This window comes from Xyrauchen texanus, chromosome 27 (assembly GCF_025860055.1).
Source record: "Xyrauchen texanus isolate HMW12.3.18 chromosome 27, RBS_HiC_50CHRs, whole genome shotgun sequence".
Classification (NCBI taxonomy): domain Eukaryota; kingdom Metazoa; phylum Chordata; class Actinopteri; order Cypriniformes; family Catostomidae; genus Xyrauchen; species Xyrauchen texanus.
The window spans coordinates 12,752,568-12,779,635 of NC_068302.1; the positions used below are offsets into that span (position 1 = coordinate 12,752,568).

General features: G+C 36.5%; 1 protein-coding gene across 5 annotated transcripts; it reads left to right on the forward strand.

The window, feature by feature from the left end:
* Positions 1 to 835: 835 nt before the first annotated feature.
* LOC127620891 (RNA-binding protein 39-like) lies at positions 836 to 23,156 on the forward strand. 5 transcript variants are annotated; one of them, XM_052094231.1, is made up of 17 exons: positions 836 to 1,081; positions 1,399 to 1,455; positions 1,674 to 1,749; positions 3,740 to 5,803; positions 6,405 to 6,590; positions 8,093 to 8,158; positions 8,287 to 8,445; positions 12,149 to 12,266; positions 12,432 to 12,584; positions 13,041 to 13,181; positions 13,268 to 13,333; positions 14,144 to 14,348; positions 14,475 to 14,555; positions 15,062 to 15,176; positions 15,285 to 15,390; positions 22,118 to 22,196; positions 22,295 to 23,155. In XM_052094231.1, the coding sequence occupies exons 6-17, from the start codon at positions 8,094 to 8,096 to the stop codon at positions 22,393 to 22,395; spliced, it is 1,389 nt and encodes a 462-aa protein (XP_051950191.1). In that variant the 5' UTR covers positions 836 to 1,081; positions 1,399 to 1,455; positions 1,674 to 1,749; positions 3,740 to 5,803; positions 6,405 to 6,590; position 8,093; the 3' UTR covers positions 22,396 to 23,155. The 5 variants fall into 5 exon arrangements, with proteins under 5 accessions (XP_051950191.1, XP_051950193.1, XP_051950190.1 ...); XM_052094233.1 differs by having other exon boundaries at positions 5,751 to 5,803; XM_052094230.1 differs by having other exon boundaries at positions 1,674 to 1,744.
* The last annotated feature ends 3,912 nt before the right edge of the window (positions 23,157 to 27,068 follow it).

Below are 27,068 nucleotides of genomic sequence, written 5' to 3' on the forward strand. Positions count from 1 at the left end.
GTAAAGCGAGCCGAGTCAGGTCAAACCGTAATGTGCAGTGGAAAAGTGCCATAGAATGCCAAAGATCTGCAAAGCTGTCATTCCTGCATGTGTAGGATTTTGGATAAGAACTCTTTGAAGTAGTTTAAGATTGTAATAGTAATTTTTCACATTATTAATGTCCTACTATATATTGTGATCAGTGGAATGCCACTTTGGTGAATAAAAGTATCAATTTCTTTCCATAAGAGCAAAATCTGTACATTATTCCAAACTTTTGTCTACCAGTGTATATGAAATACAATGTAGAAAAGTGTGTCAAGTCTGTTCTTACATGCACACTTCTTTCACTCATGCAACCTCATGGACTTGCTGAGAATAGGAAACTTGTATTCACAATATACAATAGATAGGCAGCATCCCTTTATATCTCATTATTGACTAATAATTTTCACTTACCATCTAATTTTTGTTTACTTTTTAAAACATACTCTCTTAATATTTCATTATTTTAAATGTATCTCATAATTATGACTTTTAATCTCATCAATATGACTTAAAGTCTCCGAATTATAACTTACCAAAGAACATGTTTTGCCATGTTGCGGAAATGGGCTTCTTTAACTCCACCCATACGTTTACAAATGTAAAGCTAGCTTCTGTTCAATATGTGGAAGTCACATCAGCTGCAGAATTTATATGCAATAACATTATTGGGGAGTATTAAAAAATAAAATAAAAAAGCACCGCAAATTCTGCAGATAACACCTGAGGTAACGAAACAAAAAAATTCCCCCCTTGGCTTTTATCTAACCCCCTTTGTGTTTTTCATGAGGGAAGCCCTGCCCACTATCAGCGTCCATTTTGGGCTAAGCAGGAAGTTGTTTAGTGAGGAAAGCTAAACTGATCAACTTCTTAAACGTCCACTGATACATATATCATCATAGTAGTATTTGAAGCATTGTTCGCTGATGTTGGTAGACAGTCACAGACTGGACTATATGCGTATTTGACCGTTTGTTTTGCAGTCGTGGTGATAGTCAAACTTCTCACGCGCGTCGCAGAGGTCGCGACGAAAACAAGGGACTGTAAATAAAAACAGGTAACGTTTGTTTACAATACTCGTTGTTTTTCTCCATATTCTGCATTTATTTTCGATTGAAATACACTTTGTAGTGGGCTGTTCGTCAGAACTTGACTGCAGTGTCTAAATCAGGTACTTATGTAATGCATATGCTACGGTGTCTCGCGGGCACTCGAGCGTGTTATTTACAGACCATCAGCACACCAGCGCGACTGTAACAAGTGTTTTTCTTGTGTGTTTTTAAAAAAAAAATGTAATTTAGTTTAGGTAACCAGAAACCGTAAACAGGTTCCATAACTCTGGTTTGTAAACCGCGTAATGTTTTTCATTTGCAGGCCAGGATGGCGGATGACTTTGATGTCGAGGCCATGCTTGAAGCTCCCTATAAGAAGGTGGGTTGGCATCCGGAAGTTGCCGGATCTGGTTTATTTGTAGGCATTTATGCTTTTTCACAACTAAAAGAGTATGTGATATGGCTGTTCAGAAATCCTACTTTTGTTGTCTGTGCCTGACTGAAGTGTATGTTAGTGTGTGTTGTGTAAGAGAGAGTGATGTTGTTTAGTGTGATATCGTGAATTACAAATAAATGCCCGTCTATCTCTCTTTATAGACATGCCTAATGATATCTCACCTCTACTCCCCTGAATACATCTTTGATTCCAGTGTGAACTGTGAAAAAACGTAAGGTAGTAATTGCGCAATGTTTTGATGTACTGTGATCCCTTAGGTAAAACACAAATAGACCGCCACCTTAGACCATCCAATCACCTGTTTGGTTTCAGCAGGGTGAATGTGTGCCAATGGATGAAACATTACGTGACATGGAGCAGAGACAGTATTCAGATATAGAATTTTGCCATGTCACTATGAGTATTTCGCTGTTGCTAATTGTATTGAGTCAATTGCAACAAAATGTAGCCATAAAAAAAAATTGCCCTTGGATTAGCTATGTTTTATGGTGCATTCAAGTCCTCCTGGAAGTTCGTACTTACGAGGTCGAAAATCGTAAATGCTATGCGATTTTATTTGGGAAGAACGAACACGTTTTCAGTTTCATATTTCTTTATCTCTCTCGTTTTTAGTTTTTTTTGTGTACTAGCAAAGCCAGAAAACTTTTTTAGCGCCAGTGCAACTAAATGAAGAGCAAAGCCATGCATTAGGAGTGTAATTAATGCTTTATCTACCTGTTTTATCATTCTTGTGCGGCCATATATGAAAATATAGTTTGTGGCCAATGCTTGCTGTGCATTAACCAGCTAAATTAGTCTTATTTTCTGGTAAGTTTTGTTGTTATTCTTCATTAACAGTTTAAAACTGAACACAAACAAACAAACTGCACAGTAAACGTGAAACTTAATTATTACTAATAACAATTTGTTTCCGCCAGGGTTCTTAAATCGGAAAGTCAGGGGCTTAAAGAAAATCCAAACTTTCCCACTCGTAATTATGACTTTGTGGTTCATTCATGTGCATTCAACTAAATACGTTCATTCCGACAAGACTTGAGTGCACCATTAACACAAAACATTTTATATACAATACATGCTTTAGTGTATAAATGTAGGTTAACTGTATAAGCCACTCAAGTTGTCATATTTAGCGTTAAGACTGAAATCCTACTGTAAATGGAAAAATAAACTATCGCTGAGTGCAGTCCTTGGGCTTTTGTTTAAAACTGAGAAATCTGAAAATACAAATTGTTTAAGTCCAATCTTAAACCATTTGCATGTGGGGATGGGGAGGCTCGCCAATAAAAGTTGTTTCCTGGGCCTTGTGAATGCAAGTGATGATCCTGAGCCATGTGCTTGGCTTTTACTGTTGGTGTTCATAGTTGAAAAGAGTGGAATTCTCTTATAAATATAGATTATAGTCCCAAATAAGAATACTGTCTCTCTACCTAGTCTATTTTGAAGGTCTCCAACATCGATTACATTGGCATTTGGTTTGTGCATGCCCTTGACACAATTAGTAATATCTCTTAACCATACAATTGCTTACCGTTTAAAAAAATAAAAATGTTTACAGCTGCACGATTATAGCAAAAAAAAAAAAAATCATAATTGCCGATTATTTCCCTTGAATTACCATAATTTTTTTTATTTGGGCTACACATCCAAAACAAGCGGAGAAATTTGAGTTACTTTAAAGCAGTTTTATCAGTAAATGAAGAAAATTGTCTACTTATCATTGGCCCTCTTAAGCGGCATGAAGAACAATACTGTTGCTCAAATTTGTAATAAATTATACACCGAAGCAAGCTCGGACATTTCTGTGATTAGAAACAATGCTCGGCAGCTGCAAAAACCCATGTTAAATAGAAAATGTACCAAAAAAATGTTGGCGCAACATCCCTATATGGACTGCTTTAATTGACCCCTTTCACGATAAGTTAATTGGGCAACTCTATTATTAATACGATGAATTGTGCAGCCCTACACTAAATAATACATTATATCTGTTAGAATTGGCACATTTTGATGTGCCTTTTTTTTATATTGAAGAAAAATACATGCCTTAATGGTTCATGTTTACTCAATGGATCTAAAAAGAGGCAAATAAGGCCAAAACGAAAATCTTTTGATGAGGTTTTAAGTGGTATCTTTTTTGGCTTTCTTTAATGCGCTGTCTTTGGGGATTGCGATATGACTAAGCCGTGTAAATCCCTGTCTGCTTCAGGACGTGCTGTGAGACAGAGATGGCATCGAGCTCTCACAGTCCTTCCACGCCAACTGGTGAAGATCTCACGGACTGACATCCTCAACTTTGGAATGCCCTTTAGCAGCTCTATAGCATGACTACAGCAAGACTTAGGCTTAAATAGCAGGGTACCTGAATACAACCCCGGGGGTCCCCTGAAAATACATGGCCTCCCTTAGCATGTCAAGACCTTTGATGCACAGTTTTGATTTTTTTTATTGGGTTTGAATTATATTTAAGGATGATTTTGGTTATTTTATATGTGACACACAATGTTTAAAACAGATGCTAAATCACTCCCATTACATCTGGAGCTGTCTACACTGGAACCGCCTGAAACTGCCTTCAGTCGACGGATGCCCCGTTTCTATATTTGATGTGTCGCACAGCTACTCCAGCCATTTTATTTTTGCCATCCTTCTGTAATGTTTTTGTTATTTTTTTCATGAATTGATTAATATGAATGTTATTTTTGTATTGAACTGTTCAGCCCTGACGTGAATTTGTAGGCGAACCCGGAAGACTACTTCACCAGGGTTTCCCTCAGGAGTTTCCTGTGGGTTTTATAATGGGGGTTTGCCAGTTTATTAGCAGTGTTGGATGTAATCCAATTACAAATTAACTATTTTCTCTAATATCTAATTTTACTAAGTCAAAAAAAGTAGTGAAATGCATTATATTTTAAATTCTTGTAATTAGATTAGTTACTGAATTTCAATTCATATACTTATTAAATATACAATATACTTGTTTCTTAAATATTGATGTACAATACATGAATTATGGCCTCGTAATGAGTCATTGTGAAGGCTAAATGAGAGGTGCTGAGTGTATGACTTGTTCGTAACAATGAACAAGAACGAAAGTGACATTATTTAGAATTTGTTGAGAAGAAAAGTGTTTTATAAAGTAACGTAAAAGTAATTAGTAATGTGATTACAGTGAAGTAATTAGTGAAGTTATCTGATTACAATTTTAGAGAAATAATTAGTAATTTGTTGTGGATTACTATTTTAAATAACTTACCCAACACTGCTTATGAGTAAATGGAGGTCTATGGTAAACATTACTTGATGATACGTGGACGTTTTTTTTCTACCACATAAATGACAGTCATTACCTCAAACGTGCATTTTTGAAGCCACAGTGTGTGTGTGTTTTTTTAAGTATGTAATTTAATACGGCTTCCAAATTCACATTTGAGGTATGAAAGTGTATCATTTATGTTGTTGAACAGAACGTCCACTTATCGTCAATTAATGTTTACCACAGACCTTATTTTACCTCATTATAAAAACCCACAGGAAAATCCTGAGGGAACCCATGGCAAATTCTCTTCTGGGGTTTTGAACTACAAGCTGAACTGCTCTATTGTTTTATATTTAAACAATATATGACCGTTACAGCAAAGTCAGCTTGTAATGTGGTCTTTGCCACACCATTTTAAATTCTCTGGTTTCTAACTATATTTATACGCTGTTGATGCATATTTTCTAAAATCATTGTATTTCTGTTGAAAAAATATTTGGGAAACAAGTTCACCCATTATACTGTATAAGTCTAGACTCGAGCTTCCAGCTAATTGTTCTGCAGTTTATGAAAATTCAGAGGTTGTTTCCAGTGTAGACGTAGTTACTGAGAGCAATAGCTGAAAAGAACTGAACGAGAAATGTTTTTTTTTTCAAAAGTTATAGAGGAAAAAGACAGACCCCCACTAACAGATTTATAACTGACTATTTGATTTACTTTTTATATATTTACCATATACTTTTATCCAAAGTGACTTAAATTGTGCACTTTATCACTTTATCATAAAGGAGGCAACATTATGAGTAATGCCACAATATCGAATTTCAGAAAATTTGGTTTTTGTTTGCATTTCTCAATTCTATTAAATTACAGCAATCTGTAATCTCTCTTGTCCCCTCCCCCTCTCCCCTGCAATCTTCATTTTTGTAATAATGTTTTCTTTTCTCTCAATCCTGCTCAGGGAGAAAGCAAGTCCTTTGGCGCCAATAGTCATGATGACAGCCGCAGCAAGAAGTAAGCAAACATCCTCTGAGTTTTCTTTTTAAAAAAATTTCAAGAGACTATCACGTTGTGTTCTACAGCATAAATTAAACTGTTATACCACAACGTGAAGTTTGAAACCAGTTATCTGCTTAATTACACGTAATTCATCACACAGTAGAAGTTTGCATGCTTGATGAATGATATACAGCTCAGCAATTATGTATGTTTTGCTTAAGTATTGTTTATAGAAGAATATTTGCACTTCTCATTACTGTAACGTGTCTGAACATTTTACTTTGACTACTATTGTTTTCAATGGGAATTCTCATTACTGTAAAACTGTCATGTTTTTAAATTAACAGAGTAAACAGAGTGTTGTGAACAGTATTCCGTTGGTTTAAATGAATTGAAATTATGTGTTGCGTATAGCAAAATCTAAATACACACAATGGTTTCAAATTCACCCTTTTGGTATGACTGTGTGTTACTTGAAAATCTTTAATTCTTGTGTACAAATCACAGAAAAGCTTTAAAATCTAAGAGAAGTGATTTTGAGCCTTTTCTATATTTTTTGGTGTGGATTATATATTTTTAATGCATTTATGAATAGTGATAATGATTTCTACCTTAGGAAAAGACACAGCAAAAGTCGCAGTCCAGACCACCGGAGGAGTAGAAGCAGAGACCGTAAGAAGGGTCGAGAGCAACGGAGGAGCCGCAGTCGTGATCGGAAGCGTTCACGCAGCAAAGAGCGCAGGCGTTCACGATCCCGAAGCCGGAATCGTGGTGGACGCTACCATGGACACAAAAGTCCCTTGTGAGTTAACATCAACCATTCAGTGTCACTGTAAAATTTATAGAAGTCAAAGTGGAGCTTTATAAAATTCACTGTTGTACAGTTACAAAGACCAGCAAATATAGCCTAATGATTTGTATGCTGGAAGTCTATGTAGGCCAACAAGCTTCCCCAAAATGACCATACTGCTCATGCGCTTTACCAGCTGAATTTTGCAAGACCAATCCCAGACCAGTATAAACCAGCGTGGACAAGCATGGAAATTTATGATGGTATTTTCAGCAGAGTGATAATGCTGCTGGATAAATAAAATAAAAAGACACCGTTTTTGATTAGCATTGTAGTCAATTCTGTTTAGAGGCCACCTCTTGTTTTTTTGTATGTTCATTTCTGAGGTGTTTATGGAGGTTAATTGTATAAAATGGATTACTGCTAGATCAGGACTAAATAAGTGGCTGTATAATTTAGGGCTGTAAATTGCCACTCTGCCCTCAACAACAGAGTAAAATAGTTCAGACAAATCATGCACACAAATTTGTATGTATTGCCACCTGTTTTGTATCTAGGCAGCATTTCACATTTTGTGATCTGAGCATATCCTCGGTTATATTGAAGTGCAGGGAGCCCACATAAAGCCGCATCGGCTTGTGATCAAAGGGTGGTCTTGCAAAATATGCATCTCTTTTGCTAGAAATGCAGGAGTACTTACATTTTGTTTTCTTTCAGTGTTGCAATGCAGTTGCCATACAGTTATTAAATTTAGCATACATACTAAAAATGTGAAAATACTCAAATATATATATATATATTAACATTTAAGGCATTTAGCAGATGCTCTGATCCAGAACACTTATAAAAAGTGCTTTAGCTTTTTTTATGTACTTTTTGGAGATGCCTGAAATGTGTAGCATACCTTGAAACCACATGAACCCTCTTTCCATCAAGGCCTGCTGTGTTCTAGCCATTGGGGGCCACCTTAAGTATAAGTTTATTGGCCAATAGCATGACTCCATACGTCCGTTTCTAGAGATATTCAGTTTGTTGTCTTAACCTGGAACAGAAGTGGTCTTTTTGAGCCATGGGAGCCTTTGGAAATCTCTTTGGAAATAGTTTTTTAAAATAGCGTTTTTCGATTTATGAGTACAATAAAGTCTGTGGTTAACATTACTTGAATACGTTTTTATTCGTTCACACACAGTCAAACCTAAAGCATGAATTTGAAACAATTGTGTGCTTTAAAGGTAATTACATTTGCAATATAATTATGTTATAAAACACAATGTGAAAGATTATTCATAAATCGAAAAATTTGAAATTTATCCACAAAAAAAAAATGAACTCATGGCAAATTAGCACATTCACATCATGACTGAACCAGATCTATTTTGATGGCTAAATCTGCATTTGGTTTTCACTGGATACTTGCCCTCCTGCACCATTATGTAGTAGCCCTTGCATGGCCATAGTGGCTGAAAGCTGGCTGGTTTAAAGCTTAAACCAAACCCATGTTTTGTATGTCATAGTATGGGGTCGAAGTTAAACGGTGGTCCTGGAGGGAAATTTGGCCCACAACATTTCACCAAGCACAGGTTTCTATAATCTAATTATCTTCTGTGGCTTGTGCTGCCTGATAAATGTGTGTGCTGTGTGTATCACGAAGAACCATACACTGCTGTCTAACAAACAAACTGACTTATATTGTGCTTTCTTACCCCAGTCGCAGGCGCTCTCGGAGCAAGAGCCCCTTTAAGAAAGACAAGAGCCCCTTTAAGAAAGACAAGAGCCCCTATAAGAAAGACAAGAGCCCCTTTAAGAAAGACAAGAGCCCCTTTAAGAAAGACAAGAGCTCCTTCAAGAAAGACAAGAGCCCCATCAGGTGAGACACTCAGTACATTTACATTATGTTTGTGTTATAAATGTCATTACATTTATCTAATTACGTAACTATGTATTTACAAGTGTATATATTTTTTATGATTATAGCATTTAGGGGTGGGTAAAAATATAGATTTTCCGATGCATCATGACCTTCGTTTGAACGATTTAGATATTTAAATTCCAAGATCGATCTTTCACATTTACACAACCCTCAAAAATGCGAGTTCATCACTCACATATGATATAAAATCTCCTGCTATGCAACTAAAAATGTCTTATTAGCCACTAATGTTCAGATTTTGATCACCAGTGGTTGAGTTCTCTAGAGGAGAAGAAGTTATTAGAAGTGAGAAACTTTCACTACGTGTTCTGTGTGTCCACAGACGAGATCCACAGATCCATACATCATTAAATAATGTCTCTTTTAAAACCCTTTGTTTTTTGCAGTCAGTTGTTAATGAAAAACTATAACAAATAAGCATTTCATTCTAATCACACATTGATGAGCTTAAGAAACCACACACACGTCTTCTCAAGTTATATGTACTTACTGACTGATGCGGTTGTCTTAAAGAGACCATACCAATTTATCACGCGTCTACATAGCAATGTGAATACTTGCAAATGGTACAAATAATTCAAGTAAACAATAAACATGTAACATAAATATATATGCAACATAATATATGCAATTTCAAGACATTAGTTTATGGAATAGACTGAATTTGAACATTATTCAAAAGCTAAAATATGACAAATTTGATTAAAAACTAATGATAAAATATAATTTGTTAAATGTATATTTTTCTAATTGTATCTAGTAGGTTCCTTTTTAAAATAAGAGCATTAGCTGAGAGAAAATGTATTTCATATGTTAGCAAAATGGACATTGTAACAGAAGTGTCAACTCAATATTGAATTGAATAGCGAGCTTGTGAATCTGGAAATCTGTATCAATACACAGTCCTAATAGCATTAGGGTATTTTAAAGTTGTGAATTCCATGCCTGGAAATCATAATGAAATCTTGGAAAAATAAAGTCATCAAAGGTTTTTATACTGTGTGTATGTATGTTTATAGATAGATATATATATATATATATATACACATTTATAAAGTGAAGAAAACACGTTACGTTCTTGCGTTCAAAACACTTGGAGTTTAACTTGACACAGAGACCTAAAAATTATGTTTGTTTGACCTAAAAATGATGTATGTTTATGACGCAATGCACCCGAGACACTTAAACAAGCCCTCATAATAAATCTTGAACTGATTGACACATTCACTTGTGAAATGGATTGCTGTGAACTGTATGCCAATGATTGACTTATGATCAATAATATGGTAGTAAACAATACATTGTAGTCTAAAGCCGCTTTTTGTATGGCCTTATCAATGATTAATTCTTCTGCTACAAGAATGTAATGCATTTAAATTATCTGAATATTATATATATATATATATATCTCATTTTTAAATATTTAAAGATAACTATGTATAATTATTTCATCATTATATATTGAATTATTGTTATATGAGGGGCTTTCTCAGCAAATATTTGTATATGCTATTAAATGCGATTAATTAATCGGGACACCATGTAATTAATTAGATTTAAAAAAAAATGTAATTGATTGAGTGTGTGTGTGTGTGTGTGTGTGTGTGTGTGTGTGTGTGTGTGTGTGTGTCTTTTTTTTGGGTATACAAAACAACATGGATTACTTTGAGTTGTCATATCAGTTCAAGCTGTGGCCAAAATAAATTTATTTAAGCCTTAATGTTTGTGTTAGAAGAATTATACCCTATTAAATACAAGTTAAACTCAATCAACATCATTTGTGGTATAATGTTTATTACCACAAAATTATTTTGACTATTTATTATTCCCTGCTTTTCTTTAAAAAAACAAAACAAATATGAGTTACTGTGAGGCACTTAAAATAGAAGTGAATGGGGCCAATCTTTGGAGGATTTAAAGAGCTGTGGTGTGAAGCTTATACTTTGATAAAAACACATTAATTCTTCTGTCAAAGAAGACTCAAGCAATGAATCTTTAACAGATTTCATTATTATATTTTGCGACTTCCCAGATCCATGGTTTTGCCATTTCCCGATATTGTCGATCATTATCAGTTCGCAATCTGCATCAGGATCTTTGTAAGACATCTTCGATATCCGATTACATCATCCTATTGCCCTAGTCTTCAATTGCCCTATACTTTTGAAACGGTGAGTATTTTAACATTTACGGATTGGCCCCCATTCACTTCTATTGTAAGTGCCACACTGTAACCTAGATTTTTTTCTTTTTAGAAAAGGACGTACAAGTTCAAATATTTTTTGTTTGTAATCAACGTAATGAAACGCTTGCTGTCAATTGAGCTTAATTTGTATTGTATTCAGAATATTCCTTTACAGTAATAACTTCGCTTAATGCATGTTTATGTTTAGAATGGCTTATGCTTTAGGAATACCAGCCTGTCCATGAGAGATTAATTTGAGGTCATATATTGTATTTGCATAGAGAATAGGTATGCACCGATACCACTTTCTCTTTTGATCCGATTCCGATATCGGAAATCTCGATTGTTCTCAGTAGTTTTTTTTGCATAATGAGTTTAGAATATCTTTACATTATTGTGTGGAACTAATTGGGAGTACTCTTTAATATGTAAAGAAATACAAACCTCCAACTACACATTATTTCAATATTAATGTATAGCTTATTAAGAAACACTTTTTTATTAACATGTTTATTTTATAATGTAGCAGCAAAATTAACAGTAATTCCAGTCTTCATGTCTTTTTTTTTTGTCCTCCAAAAATTTGTCATCTTGCATCTGGACTTCAGATCTCTATGTTGTTCAATTTATTTGTAAGATATCAGCTCACTTTTCATTTACACAGTTATTTTTTAGAACCCATTCAACTTAAATATTGTAATAAATTGTAAACAAATACTAATGATGATGATGATGATGATAATAATAATAATAATAATAATACATTATTAATATCATTACTATTGACTTTTAAATACAACTGTAATATATTTAAGTCGAGCACTTTTTAAACCCTCAAGCTTTTATTTTGACATTCTGAACTCTGCAGGAAGTCCTGTATGTGTCTGTTTGTAGGCAAGTTCCAAGTAGTTTAATTTGCTTCTTATTCAAATTAAAAAAAAATCACCTCCGGTGCCATTCTAAATGCATATTATAAGTGAACCAAACTATTGAGTATCTAGATCTGAGATGATGATGTTGAGTAGCGCTCAAATATTGAGCACTGCTATAAATAGCCGCTAGTGCATCACCAGCCTGTGAGTGAGTTTATGTCAACAGAGCTACACCATTCAATAACGCACTGGTGCTGCGCATTCTATATATTTACTTATTAAACACAGCCTTTTGTGATACACAGAGCTATCGCACATCTTCAAGTGGCTTTGAATAAATTCTCGAGTCATATGAACTGCTTTTATGGTGTTTTTATGATACTTTTAGTCATTCTTGGAGCTTGACAGTGACGAACATGACTAACACACAGTATCGGATTTGGATCGGGCTCGTCGTACCGATTCTCAATCCGCCTAAAAGCTTCATTATCAGAGCCGATACAGATCCAGGTATCGAATCGGTGCATCCCTAATAGAGAATGTCTTTCACAGTGTTTAATGACCTCTGTTGTTTCTCAAACAGGCAGCCAATAGATAATCTGAGCCCAGAGGAGAGAGATGCCCGCACGGTGTTCTGCATGCAGCTGGCTGCCAGAATTAGACCTAAAGATCTGGAAGAGTTCTTCTCAGCAGTAGGAAAAGTATGATGTTTTTGATGAAATGTGTTTAATTGGGATTTGTTTCCATTTTCACTGCCTTTTTTAATCTTTTAATTATTGTTGTGTGTATGCCTCTTTTCTTATGTCTCCCAATTTAAATTTTTACTAAATGAAAAACACAACATCTTTTTATGTTTATCTTTAAAGGTGCGTGATGTAAGGATGATTTCAGATAGAAACTCTCGGAGGTCAAAGGGCATTGCCTACATTGAGTTTGTGGAGGCAACCTCAGTACCTCTGGCCATCGGGCTGACAGGACAGCGGGTGCTGGGAGTGCCAATTATAGTCCAGGCCTCACAGGTCAGAACATCACCACGCATTTTAAATCATCCACTGTGTGCTGCTAGATCTGTCACCACATTTGTCTAATGATTAATTGGCATACAAATAATTGCAATTGTATTTTTTGTCACTAAGTGTAATCTTTATACATTTATTCATATGTACAATGTATGATTTCTTTTAAGGCTAAATATTGGCTCAGGGATAAAATTACATGAACAATATAATTTTAAATGTTAAAATAACATTAAAGATACATGAAAATCTGCATTTCATAGCTTTTCTATGATTACTTGTAATTCCGCATATTTTGATGACCATATGTAAGTGGGTTTTAAAGTGCACAATAATCACAATTATCACACATAATCACAATTAGATCAAACAGGCCACCAGGCGATTATGTAATAATCACAACTATTCAGCAGATATGAATAAGAATTGTTTGTTGACTTGTGTCCATACATGTTTCAGGCTGAGAAGAACAGGGCAGCAGCAGCATTGGCAGCCAGTCTCCAGAGAGGTGGTGCAGGGCCGATGCGGCTTTATGTGGGCTCCCTGCACTTCAATATAACCGAGGATATGCTCAGAGGCATTTTTGAGCCATTCGGCAAGGTGGGGTTATCATTTGAAATATTGTCATAGCAAAACTAATTTGCAGTGAATCTGTCATTCAATGCGAGTTCTGTTTCTCTACTCAGATTGAGGGTATTCAGCTAATGATGGACAATGAGACAGGCAGGTCGAAAGGATATGGCTTCATCTCAGTGAGTTCAACAATATTGTGGAGCAAAAATTTGAACAAATTCAAATGTGGAGCAAATTCACTTTTTAAATGGGCTGTATTTTGCACTTTTGTTACAGTATTGTTTTTTTAATAATTTTTTTAACTGAAGTCCATTTATAATGTTGGATCATTTCCACCTTATCTATTTTTGCCACTGTACCTTTAAGACTTCTATAGGTAAATTACTTGTTATTTTTGGCTAATCTCTTTACGTGTTGAGTGTACCATAGTTCTCACTGCCGTTCATTAGGGCAGGCCAAGTTGCTGTATGCTGAATATGTAAACATGGGTGGTCTTGCGTTAATAATCCTGTTTGTGAGAAAAATGAATGAAATGAGTTTACTAACATGTCGTTCTATATCAGGATGACATTCTTTTCTGTGTGAAACACAAAGGGAGAAATTAAGTGTAAATTTCAATATGTGAACACGTGAATGAGATAAGGGACCTTTAGAAAACTGTGAATAATGACTTTTGGTCTGTTTCTAACACTTAGTGATTCTATGGCTTCAGAAGTCTTGGAAAATAGAGCATACATTCGTATTGACAACTATTATTATATGGAACCTTTTGGAGTGTTTTTGCATCCTTTTTGAAGCATAAAATGTAATTGGTTGGAAAAGAGTGACTAGTAGTACATTAGTAAAGATGTCTTCTTTTGCATTCCACTAAAGAAAGAAAGTCATGGTGTTCTGGAATGACATGAGGTTGAGTAAATAATTATGGAATTTACATGATTATGGGCTTCTTTTTTTTTTTTTTTTATATATATATATATTTTTGTGTGCAGTTTGCTGATGCAGAATGTGCTAAAAAAGCCTTGGATCAGCTAAATGGTTTTGAGCTTGCTGGTCGGCCCATGAAAGTCGGTCATGTTACAGAGCGTTCAGATGCGTCTTCGGCCAGCTCCTTCTTGGACAATGATGAGCTGGAGAGAACGGGCATTGACTTGGGCACGACGGGTCGCCTTCAGCTGATGGCAAGACTCGCAGAGGGTACAGATTTAACCCTGCTTATTAGTGTCTCTCCAAACGAATTGCCTACTTGCATTATGGCATGTTTTTGCATATATTGCGTTGTAAGGAAGTCATTGAAATGAAGTTGCGCTGAATGTTTTGTAGGTACAGGATTGCAGATTCCTGCTGCTGCCAAGCACGCTTTACAGATGAGTGGCTCTCTGGCACTTGGAAATCTGGCAAATGGTGAGGCTTTTACTATTTCTTTCAAATATTAATTTGAAAGTTTTGTTTTTCATAAAACAGTCCTAAAACATACTCTTTTTATTTATTTATTTATTTTTATCGTATCATATTGCGCCTTCCACTTTTTAAAGAAATCTTTAAAGCAGCGTTTTATAGTAAACTGTTTTCTCTGATAAAGTTTATCCGGTAATATAAAAGACAATGTGTTAAAATGTTTAACGTTGCAATCTTGATCAACTGCATTGTACATGTATCTTGAGAATCAATCATTCCAGTATCCCATAATTGAGCTTTGTTTCTTAATTAAATCTTGCATATCTGGCTGATTTAATTTACTTTTAAGTGCGCTGAAACCTCAGGAATTTGCCTCAGGAGTCTGTGAATCCAACTTTAAGATTCAGCAAATTCAAACAAAGCTTGTCGGCTTGCTTACTGGTTCCCACCTTTTACTTGTTCCTCAGCTGCGAAAGTGTCAATTGCAGTGATTAATTTGTGTGTTTGTGCAGCTACAACCACAGCTCCCCTGCTCTCCAATCCTGGGATGAACCAAGCCATGAACCTTCCAACCCAACCACTGGCCACACACTGTTTACAGCTCTCCAACATGTTCAATCCACAGTCGTGAGTTGCCTTGATATTACTTTCCCTGGCAATGTGGTGCATGTCCACATAATATTCCATGAAATTTGCTGTTGTCATTGTAAACTTATTGGTTTGTTGCTTTTGTAGGGAAGACGAACAGGGGTGGGACATTGAGATACAGGATGATGTCATCGAAGAGTGCAAAAAACATGGTGGCATTGTTCACATATACATTGACAAGAACTCTCCTCAAGTAAGCACTTTAGTTCAATCAGTTGCCTCTGTAGGTGAATCTCAGGAAACCTGTCAAAACATGTCCAGGTCATATTTTTGTGGTTTGATTGAACCCGGAATATTCCTTTAAATGGGTCATTAAATGCTGTTTTTATAGTTGTATTGCCTTCCCTGAGGTCCACTGGTAATGTAAGTCATGTTTTTTGCATTAAACATTCATAATTTAGTAAAATATGATAATTTTCCACCCATCTCTTTCCCTCTGTCTGAAACACTCTGTTTTGGCATAAGCGCCTCCTTAAAACTTCATCGTAAATGCCCACTGTTCTGATTTGTCTAACATTGTGCAGGTTCAGCCATTTTTTAAATACAGTCTGAAGAGAATGAACAAGCTCCAAAACATTAAACAAAATTTCAGGGTTTACACATAACGCACATCCAACACATTGCATCTGAATATATTAAACTCTTCATCTCAACCACAACTGTTAACTCTCCCTTTCTACACCAGACGCAAGAGTTGCTTTGCATCAAAAACAATAGAACCCATTATAAATAATTATGCTGTTTACCATAGAAACAGACGTCCCGTTCCATTTTGCGCTGCACGTGCTGACGGTACTACTGTCAACAACACAAACGGTTTAGAAATTTGTACTGATGCGCATAGTGTAGACCGCCTCAAGCCGCTGTGTCACACCAACGGATGCTCCCGGTGTCCCCATCCTTCAATAACAGTTCCTTTGCGAAGCTTGAATTGTATGACTGATTCACAAGCAATCCAGGCTGATATGAGCAGAAAATATGAAATATGCTGAAGACACATCCACATTTAGTTTCCAGTATTCTGCACTGAAATGCACATTACCGGAAACTTATCTAACCGGTCAAAGACATCCCATCCAGCAGGTTTTCATACACCAACAATTACAAATAGTGCAGTTGGGCGAAATAACGTGTCCATGATGCATTTGTGCTCAAAACAGCAAGAGGCAGCAGCTGAATAAAAGATAATGGCTTCTCCTCTTCAGAGATGTAACATCTTGTAAAAGCGGCCAGAGATATGCATCAAGCAGTCAAAGACAAAGCATATTTTTATACAAACATAATAAAAAATAGTCCAGATCGGTCCCCTTTGGTGTTCAGAAATAGTTAGAGAGAAGGACAAACAAGGCCTACTGTAGCTTGTTTACAATCTGAAGCACTAGTGGGCCAAGGGCAGGGGCGCAACTACCCAGTGTTAGAGGGGTATGCAGCAACAATTTTGGCGCCCACACCCCACATATAAATAAATAAGTTTGCCGGACATCATCATGTATGGGCTTCAAATAATAAAGGTTTATTTGAAAGTATATCAGAGAGCCACTGTAGGCCTATGGTATATATGTACATATATTATTAACAATGTTAACAAATAATAAAAAGTTACAAACAGAATAAACAGTTAGAACTAGTCAGTCACCGATTCTCGATGTCCAATCCAAGTAACAATGATGCTTCCAAACATTCAAAAGTGCTCTTTAGTTTTTACTAAATTGTAACATGGCGTGCCTATTCACTTGCCCATTTATCTAGTTTTGCATCGAATGAAATGGTTCGTGCCACACTGTTTTCAATTGAAATGACTGCTAATTGGGTTAAGCGATCATTACTCATGTTGGAACGAAGGTATGTGTTTATCAGCTTTAGCTTGCTGGATGATCTCTCCGCAGAGGCAATTGTCATAGGCATTGTCAGGAAAACTCTCAGGGCTACTGTTACATTTGGAAAATAGGTTGGTCAACATAACTTCAATCCATACTGGACATTTAGTTTTGTGTAGTCTAACTAATATAACTCCTACCTGATGTCATCACTGGTCTCCTCTATACTTGATGCCATCGCCGACATCATGTCTGTCTCTTTTACCCCTTGCCTGTGTTCTTCTCCACTAAGACATTTTCAAACAAACATTATGTAGTAGATTTTCCATATTACTTTTTCCATATCAATAATATTAATAAATTAATCTGTTGGTATCAAGTGGCTCCCTCTACACTTCCACCTAACGTTAGACCTACCTGTTGCCTTTCCCTGTCTTTCCTGATCCACCATCCTCACACCTGAAAGAAATGAACTCACTGTTAAAGCAGCCTAAATTCAATTCTTAAATCAGCCTAGTGATGGCATCATATAAGACAACTATTATGCAGTAAGGTAGTGCTGCTGTTGAAATTACATTAACATTTTGGATTTTAAAAAGTACAAATATGGCACACACACACAGACATATATATATATATATATGATATGTAATTACAGGGTCACATCTCTTCCTTTAAAGGTCTGTGCTATATATATACAGTGAGGAAAATAAGTATTTGAACACCCTGCTATTTTGCAAGTTCTCCCACTTTTAAATCATGGAGGGGTCTGAAATTGTCATCGTAGGTGCATGTCCACTGTGAGAGACATAATCTAAAAAAAAAAATCCAGAAATCACAATGTATGATTTTTTAACTATTTATTTGTATGATACAGCTGCAAATAAGTATTTGAACACCTGAGAAAATCAATGTTAATATTTGGTACAGTAGCCTTTGTTTGCAATTACAGAGGTCAAACGTTTCCTGTAGTTTTTCCACCAGGTTTGCACACACTGCAGGAGGGATTTTGGCCCACTCCTCCACACAGATCTTCTCTAGATCAGTCAGGTTTCTGGGCTGTCGCTGAGAAACACGGAGTTTGAGCTCCCTCCAAAGATTCTCTATTGGGTTTAGGTCTAGAGACTGGCTAGGCCACGCCAGAACCTTGATATGCTTCTTAAAGAGCCACTCCTTGGTTATCCTGGCTGTGTGCTTCGGGTCATTGTCATGTTGGAAGACCCAGCCTCGACCCATCTTCAATGCTCTAACTGAGGGAAGGAGGTTGTTCCCCAAAATCTCGCAATACATGGCCCCGGTCATCCTCTCCTTAATACAGTGCAGTCAGCCCTGTCCCATGTGCAGAAAAACACCCCCAAAGCATGATGCTACCACCCCCATGCTTCACAGTAGGGATGGTGTTCTTGGGATGGTACTCATCATTCTTCTTCCTCCAAACACGGTTAGTGGAATTATGACCAAAAAGTTCTATTTTGGTCTCATCTGACCACATGACTTTCTCCCATGACTCCTCTGGATCATCCAAATGGTCATTGGCAAACTTAAGACGGGCCTTGACATGTGCTGGTTTAAGCAGGGGAACCTTCCGTGCCATGCATGATTTCAAACCATGACGTCTTAGTGTATTACCAACAGTAACCTTGGAAACGGTGGTCCCAGCTCTTTTCAGGTCATTGACCAGCTCCTCCCGTGTAGTCCTGTGCTGATTTCTCACCTTTCTTAGGATCATTGAGACCCCACGAGGTGAGATCTTGCATGGAGCCCCAGTCCGAGGGAGATTGACAGTCATGTTTAGCTTCTTCCATTTTCTAATGATTGCTCCAACAGTGGACCTTTTTTCACCAAGCTGCTTGGTAATTTCCCCGTAGCCCTTTCCAGCCTTGTGGAGGTGTACAATTTTGTCTCTAGTGTCTTTGGACAGCTCTTTGGTCTTGGCCATGTTAGTAGTTGGATTCTTACTGATTGTATGGGGTGGACAGGTGTCTTTATGCAGCTAACGACCTCAAACAGGTGCATCTAATTTAGGATAATAAATGGAGTGGAGGTGGACATTTTAAAGGCAGACTAACAGGTCAATGAGGGTCAGAATTCTAGCTGATAGACAGGTGTTCAAATACTTATTTGCAGCTGTATCATACAAATAAATAGTTAAAAAATCATATGTTGTGATTTCTGGATTTTTTTTTTAGATTATGTCTCTCACAGTGGACATGCACCTACGATGACAATTTCAGACCCCTCCATGATTTCCAAGTGGGAGAACTTGCAAAATAGCAGGGTGTTCAAATACTTATTTTCCTCACTGTATATATATATATATACACACACACACACACACACAGAGCACAGATTTTTAAAGAGAGAGATGTGACCCTACCATAGGGTTTAACCTAAATGTAAATATCAGCAACATTATTTTGCATTAAGTTAGCAAACACCTGCCAGTCTCTTAACATTAATATTTGCAAGCCTCCAAGTTTGCTAGCAGATCTATGCATGATTCCATGGTAAACCAGAGATATTGCATTAGTTGTTTTCCAGATTCTTGTCATTTATCGTACATGCTTCCTTATATTTTTCAGTTTTCAGCTCAGCTCGGTTTTGCATATTCTAAGCTAGCTAGCTACATATTCTGGCTGCTACATTCCCAGTCTTAGCAAACGCTAGCTAGTCTGTTAACATGAATATTTGCGAGCTTCCAAGCACAGATGTCACACTATAAATCCTACCTGTTGCCTTTCACCATCCACTTATTAAGCTGCTGTCGCATCCCTTGACATGCAATCTCCTTTTCCCTCTTTCTTTTTCTGTTTTTAGAAAAACAGACAGCTTTTTTGCTTTATCCATCTTTGAGTTTTAACGACAACTCACTCCTGCTGCTCACTCAGCGCTCGCGTCGCGATATTACCCTTCTGTCAAAATAAATTCTATGATGGAATCTTATGAGGGCGCCGGCGCCTACTCTAGCCTGTTAGTCCTGTAAAATTTATATAACTTTTTTATATTTAACTTTATATAACTTTTATATAAATTTAATATAAATTTATAAAACTTATATAAATTAGAATTTTTTTATTTTTTTTTCATTTTTCTTTTTACCATCGCTTTGGCGCCCCCATGGTGAGGCGCCGCATATAGCGCATACCCACTTTTTGCGCCACTGGCCAAGGGTGCGACGATTTTATGTAGGAGTTCATATTTTTGAGCTGTAGTGGTGGTCATGAATGAATGAGTCTCCAAATGACGTAGGAAAGTTGCGGAAATGGAGAACGAGGTGTTTTTGCAATTTGATTTAAAATAAATGCTTTTATTTCACTGGGGATTAAGTTTTGAGTTCTAAAATTTGCAGTATGTTTTTATAGTAGGAAGACCTCTATCAAAATATCAAGGAAAATTGTATTCCTCATGACATGACCCCTTGAAGATTTTTCCCTGTAATGCAAACAAGCCTCATTCTCTTTACTGTAAAAATAAATGAATAAATATTGTCCAAATTGTAAAATATTTGTTTTATAGTAGTTTTGATGTACTACCTTTTTATGCTGATTTAAATAGAAATAAATACTCTGGGTAACACTTTACAATACGATTCTAATTAGTAACATTAGTTCTTCTCAGAAACTATTTTTTTAATTTTAATGAAAGAATACAACATTATTGTAAAGTGGTACCATTTACTGTATTACAGTAATGACAATCTAATGTGACACAATGTTGAGAATAATGGGGAATTATAGTAAAATGCCTGGCTGCAATATGTTAAACAAGAAGATGAGCCAAAGTGGCATGAAAATAATGTCACCGCAAAACAATCTTTAAATTAATAGTTCACCTAAAAATGAAAATTCTGTCATCATTTACCCTCATGTTGCACAAATAAACTTTGTTCTGTGGAAACACAAATGAAGATATTTGAAGTTGTGATCCCCATTGCGTTGTATGGAAAACAACAGCTCAGACATTCGAAATATCTTCATTTATGCTGTGCAGAAGAAATCAATTCAGGTTTAGAATGATTTTGGGTGAAATATTTCTTTAATGATCATAAAAGTAGGTTTTATGCATTTGATTTACCTTAAGGTGTGTATGTGCGTGCGTGCGTGCGTTAGGGCTGTCAGTCGATTAAAATGTTTTATCTAATTAATTACATGGTGTCCCGATTTAATTAATCGCATATACAAATATAGCTGAGAAAGCCCCTCATATAACAATATCTCAATATATAATGATTATACATAGTAATCTTAAATATTTAAAAATGTTATATATATATATATATATATATATATAATTAAAATGCTTTACATTCCTGTAGCAGAAGATAAGGCCATACAAAAAGCGGCTTTAGAATACAATGTATTGTTTACTACCATATTATTGATCATAAGTCAATCATTGGCATACAGTTCACAGAAATCCATTTCACAAGTGAACTTGTCAATCAGTTGGAGATTTATTCTGAGGGCTTGTTTAAGGACCCATCAATCTACACCTGCGTCAGACGTCTGGGGTGTGTTGCGTCATAAACATAAAATGTTTAGGTCACTGTGTCAAGTTAAATATAGTTTAATACTCAATCTTTAAACACATCTGGAGATCCCTTAGATCGCATTTGCGCTCCTTCGAGTGTTTTGAATGCAAGAACGTAACGCATGTTTGTGTTGTTCTGCCTACTGAAGTGTTTTCTTCACTGTATAAACTGTGCTTTGTTCATACAGCTGAAATTTCAATTACTGCCCTCTGGAGTAAACAGGTGGTACTACAAGCTTGCATTTGTCAGGAATCTTCCTTATTATGGTCTGTGGGCATGCGATTAATTGCGATTTAATCTTTTTAACGCGTTAATTCAGTGCGATTCGTTTTACAAAAAATAACGCGTTAAAAAGATTAAATCGCAATTAATCGCATGCCCACAGACCATAATAAGGATCGTAAATTACTAAATCGACAGCCCTAATAAATATATATATATATGCATTCAGTGGACCTGGACAGGTTTTTTGTGAGACTCATCCTTACATTTTAGAGCTCAAAAGTCTGTCTTTTTTTTGTCTTCTTTTTTTCACAAGATCATTAATCCACACTTTCTCTCTTGTTTGACAGGGAAATGTTTATGTAAAATGTCAGACCATCCCAGTAGCAATGGCTGTCGTCGGCGCCTTGCATGGCCGGTGGTTTGCAGGTAAGCCGTCACATTTTCTCCAAACTACCATGCTTTACTCTATTTACTCCCTGCATGTTAATTTGTTGCATTAATACTAATCTCTTTTCTTTTAACAGGTAAAATGATTACAGCTGCCTACGTGCCCCTTCCCACTTATCATAACCTGTTTCCAGACTCCGCCACAGCCACCGAGCTCCTGAGGCCGACGCGCCGGTGATACAGCTCGTTTCACCTTTAACCCCTGCCTATCTCTGACCCATGGTAACGCAATGCGTCCATACCCCTTCTCAAATTAACTGCTGCGGATCTGGGACAGTCTTGTCATAATGTTTGAAGTTACATAATGAGGGTTACGATTTAGTTAGGCCTGATTTTATTTTATTTTATTTTATTTTTTTTATCCTTTTTTTTTATTTTTTTTTTTATTATTATTATTATTTTAGCAGGAGTGTAAATCCACAGTCAGTCACCTGTGCTTGTAATGACAAAACAAAGTTCTCAATCAGCGCTCTGCTTTATGTATATTGGCCTATTGACAAGTTTAGAGAACACTTGTAATGCCCTGTCTAGACAGGATCCAGACTGCTGAAACAAGTCTTGAAGGATATTCTAGAGTTTTAAAGGTATTTCTTTTGAAGATTTTTGTTTGTTTGTTTGATTTCTCTGCTTTTTCATTTTATCATTGCCTAGTAAGGTGAAAAAAAAAAATGTATTTTCAGTTTAAGTCATAAATGTCTTTATCTTTTATGAAAATCTGTTGTGAACCCTTGCCTCATTTCCAGTCCGTTTCTTTCATTTTAAGCCACAAAAGACAACTAAAATTTTTTTTATTTAATTGTTTTTTGTGCTGACAGTCTTGAGCTGGTACATTTTCTAAAACCACTTTGAAATGATAACTTTTTATAATCAAGAACTGTTGTTTTCTTTTTTTTTTTGTTGTTGTTGTTTTTTTTTTTATCTATCAATTAAAGGACTTTCACAACACTGTGTAAAATGAGTTTGGCTTTGTTTTTATTATGTTAAAAAGGGTTAATAAACACTCATCTAGCACTTTATTAGTTATGCTATTATCTAATCAGCCAATTGTGTGGCAGCAGTGCAATGCATAAAATCATGCAGATATGTGTCAGGACCTTCAGTTAATGTTCATATCAACCATCTGAAATGGGGGGTAAATGTGATGTCAGTCATTTAGACCATGGCATGATTGTTGGTGCCAGAAGGGCTGGTTTGAGTATTTCTTTAACTGCTGTTCTCTCTTTTTTCCGAAATGCTACGGTAACTCAGATAACCACTCTGTACAATTGTAGTTAGCAGTATAGAGGCTCAGAATGCACAAGTCAAGCCTTGAAGCGGATGGGCTATAGTGTTCCTAATAAAGTGCTCAGTAAGTTTATTTAGCACATGTTTTATTAAGATCAGAGAACACCTCTAGAGGGAGCTGTGAATCTGTTATCTAGTTAAGTGCGTATCAAGGAATTTAAATGTTTCACTTATAGCCTGGCTGCATTTGCTTTTTAGGTGATGGGAAAACAACGTCTTTCATTTTCAGTTAATGCTAAAATTGCTGTAATCCACAATAGATTTTTGAATTAAATGTTTATGTCTTGTATAACATTTGGGCATATTTTCATGCATTCTATTTTTATATCATTCATAGGATTCATTATTATACGATCACAAAAAGTATTACATGATCACTGCTGAATTATTACTTACTGCTAGACTTCTTTTTTCTGTCTGCTTTTTAGTCAATTTCATGACACCAGAGTCAGAAATTAACCAGGACTTGGGGCAACCATGTCTTCAATAGTGATGAAAATGTCCCCAAAATAAAAATGTTGAAGCAAAAAATTCCCCCATAATGAATTCCTCTTATTTGTAACATCGGATATATTTCTTCTATTCTATTTTAGGCCTATTATACACCATTTCATAATTTATGAGATTCAGCTTGAGAATGTATGGTAATTCATTAATCAGTGCTTGAGCGATGTATCGTTCGGCCGATATTAACCTTTCACCGACATATCGGTATTGGCATATATGTGCAGATATGAAAACTTTTTTTTCAGACCATATAATGCAGAAAACAATGCTTTAGGATTGGTGTCATTATGTAGTTTGTCCAGCAGAGCGCACTCCGACTCTGAATTTTTTTCAGAGCTAATTCTGAGCTGATGGTGGCTCTGCAGACAAGGTGGAGATGAGCAGTGAAGAGTAAAGCAGTGTCTTCATGGTAAGTTGCTAGTTTGTGTAATACATACTGGAAAGTTAATCAATGACCACATAATTTACATAACATTAATCCTGTCCCTGACAATCATGTCTGTTTGCCAGATATAGTGTGTCAGTGCAGTCAGTAATGTAGCAGATTGAAAGGTAAACAGCATCTTTTTGCAGCTCAGCAGACAATGGTGCGGTGGTGGATTGTGCCTGTTGAGAGTTGATTTTATGCTACATTGGTACATAGTTGGTGAGACGCAAAGCTGTTTCGTCTTTTACTCCATGACAACGAGCTTACAGCTAACTAGCTAACCACGTAGCTACTGTCATATCTTGTCAGCTGAGTGGAAGCTATTGTGTAAACGTATTCAACAAACTGTTTTGTTCAGGATTCACAGTTTGTACCCCCTTCAAGCGAACAATTCAATTAATATTTTAAAGTCTGGTTTTCCACCGTTGAAAGTTTCCCCTGAACTTTTATAGCAGAATATGGTGTAACACCGCTGCCGCTGTTTATTGCATGACTCGGCAGGTGTAAATGCTTCTTGTTTTACAATCTGACACTAATTGACTGGCAGTATTAAAATAGTCAGCATTTGACTGATACTATTTAAGTACCGATGTTTATTTAGCTATTTAATGTATTTTATATTATCCTTTATTTTAATGGTCAGCAACTGACTGATACTAAAACCTTTGCATGGTCATATCAGTGCAAAATCAGTGCACAATCCACATAGAAAAGGTCGGTTTTCATTCCAGCTCATAAATGAACTATATTGGCCACCATATCGGTAATCTGTGAATTTCCCCCTCTAAAATGGGTATCCGCCACAAATATCCCACACCAGTCAGGCTCTATAATTGATTAAAGTATTAAGATCAACATTATGCTGAAACTTTGATGTATCGATTACAGAGTATAATAATCAATTATACAAAGCAGTCTACTTACTGTCTTTTGTTTTTGTTTGTATTAAGTCAGGAATTATAATCCTATATTCATACTGGCTCAATAATTCGTATCAATAGTATTATATATATATATATATATATATATATATATATATATATATATATATATATATTTTATAGACCAAATCTCACTGTAGTCAATTAATAAAAAGAATGTTTGGAAAAGCTTTTGAATCTTCTTACAGTTGTGCATTTTTCTGTTCAACACAATGCATTTCTTATCAACAAATATGTTTCTGAACTGGTGAATGTAACCTAAACCCAATGTGTTTTTTTATTATTTATTTTATTTTTTTCTGTGTAGTGCAGTTTATCCCAACATTTATATTTTCGTCTTTAGCATATTTTGGAAAATGATTATGGATACAATATACCTTAATCGAGTTGCATGTCTAATTAGGCTATTAAGCATAATATTTTGATACTTAAGCTTTAAAATTAAACAAAATGCACACGCACACACACACACACACACACACACACACACAGAGAGAAAGTCACTTTAGCACAAAAGAAATTGAGGTGCATGTGTACCCCCAACCCCCTCTAAAAGGTTTAGAGCCCTGGCCTCTCAAAATGTCTGTGCACGTCCGTGTGTGGGAGCCAGGCAAAATCGGGTTGTTATAAAAATAAAAAACTTATTCATATCACTCATTATTGTTCAGAATCAGGATAAAGTGATATGTCACATATAACTAACTATTTTCTTTCCAGTAAATTTATTCAGCCATTTAATTTTAATAAAAATAAAAACACGAATGGTTTTTCTGACACTTTTCTACTAAGTGTCAGAAAACCATCCAATCAGAAGGCGTCGTCAAGCTGGTGACGGATAGACAAATTTTGTCCAATCATTTGACTTCTAAATATATCTGTAAATGATTTAATAATAAACTGAAACTTTAACAGACAAAGACACACACATGACGGACATGTCCATAAACTATCTCTCTCTCCCGCACGATCCTCTGCAGTCGACCTTTATCCCTCTCGGAAGGCTTGTTTAGCCTAATACGGGACCGGATGTGTACTTTCACGACCTGGCCCTGCCCTCCGCCCTGCCATATTCCTCCCTCGTTCTCTCAGGCTGGGGAGCCCCCTGCCTGACGTACACCCCCCCAACCTCTTTCCCTGGGGAAGGGCGTGCTTTAAGTCTAGTCTGCCGGCAGGTCATCCCCATCTACCTGGACGAGGGAGGGGACAAGGGGAGGGAAACAGAGATAATTAAAATGGGGGGGTACTTCCTGTAACAGTGTAGTACCCCCCCAAAAAAACACTGTCAAATTTAAAAGAGAGGGAAAATGCCAACGCAGAGCGACAGTGTGAGAGAGAGAGAGGAGAGAGAGATGAAAAAAATCTGATACACCGCAGCTTGTTCCTCGGCCACTTCTCCACCCTCTATCGGACGACAGCCGCGCCTCTCCGGGTGGATCAGAGGCAATCCTCCAGCCCCTGGCGGACGGAACGCCCCGCCACGTTCTCGGGGAACAGAAGGGGTCTCCCCCGCCCCTGGCAACGGTTCTCCCACTCCAGGCGGTCAGCAGTGAGCCCCTCCCCGCTCGCGGTCGGCGATCTTAAACCCTGCCGCGTTTCAGCGGCCGGTTGGTGACTCCAGCGCCCCTGGCAGCGGCCCTGACTGCTCCAGGCGGTCGGTTAGGAGCCCCTTCTCCCCTCGCGGTCGACGGCCAT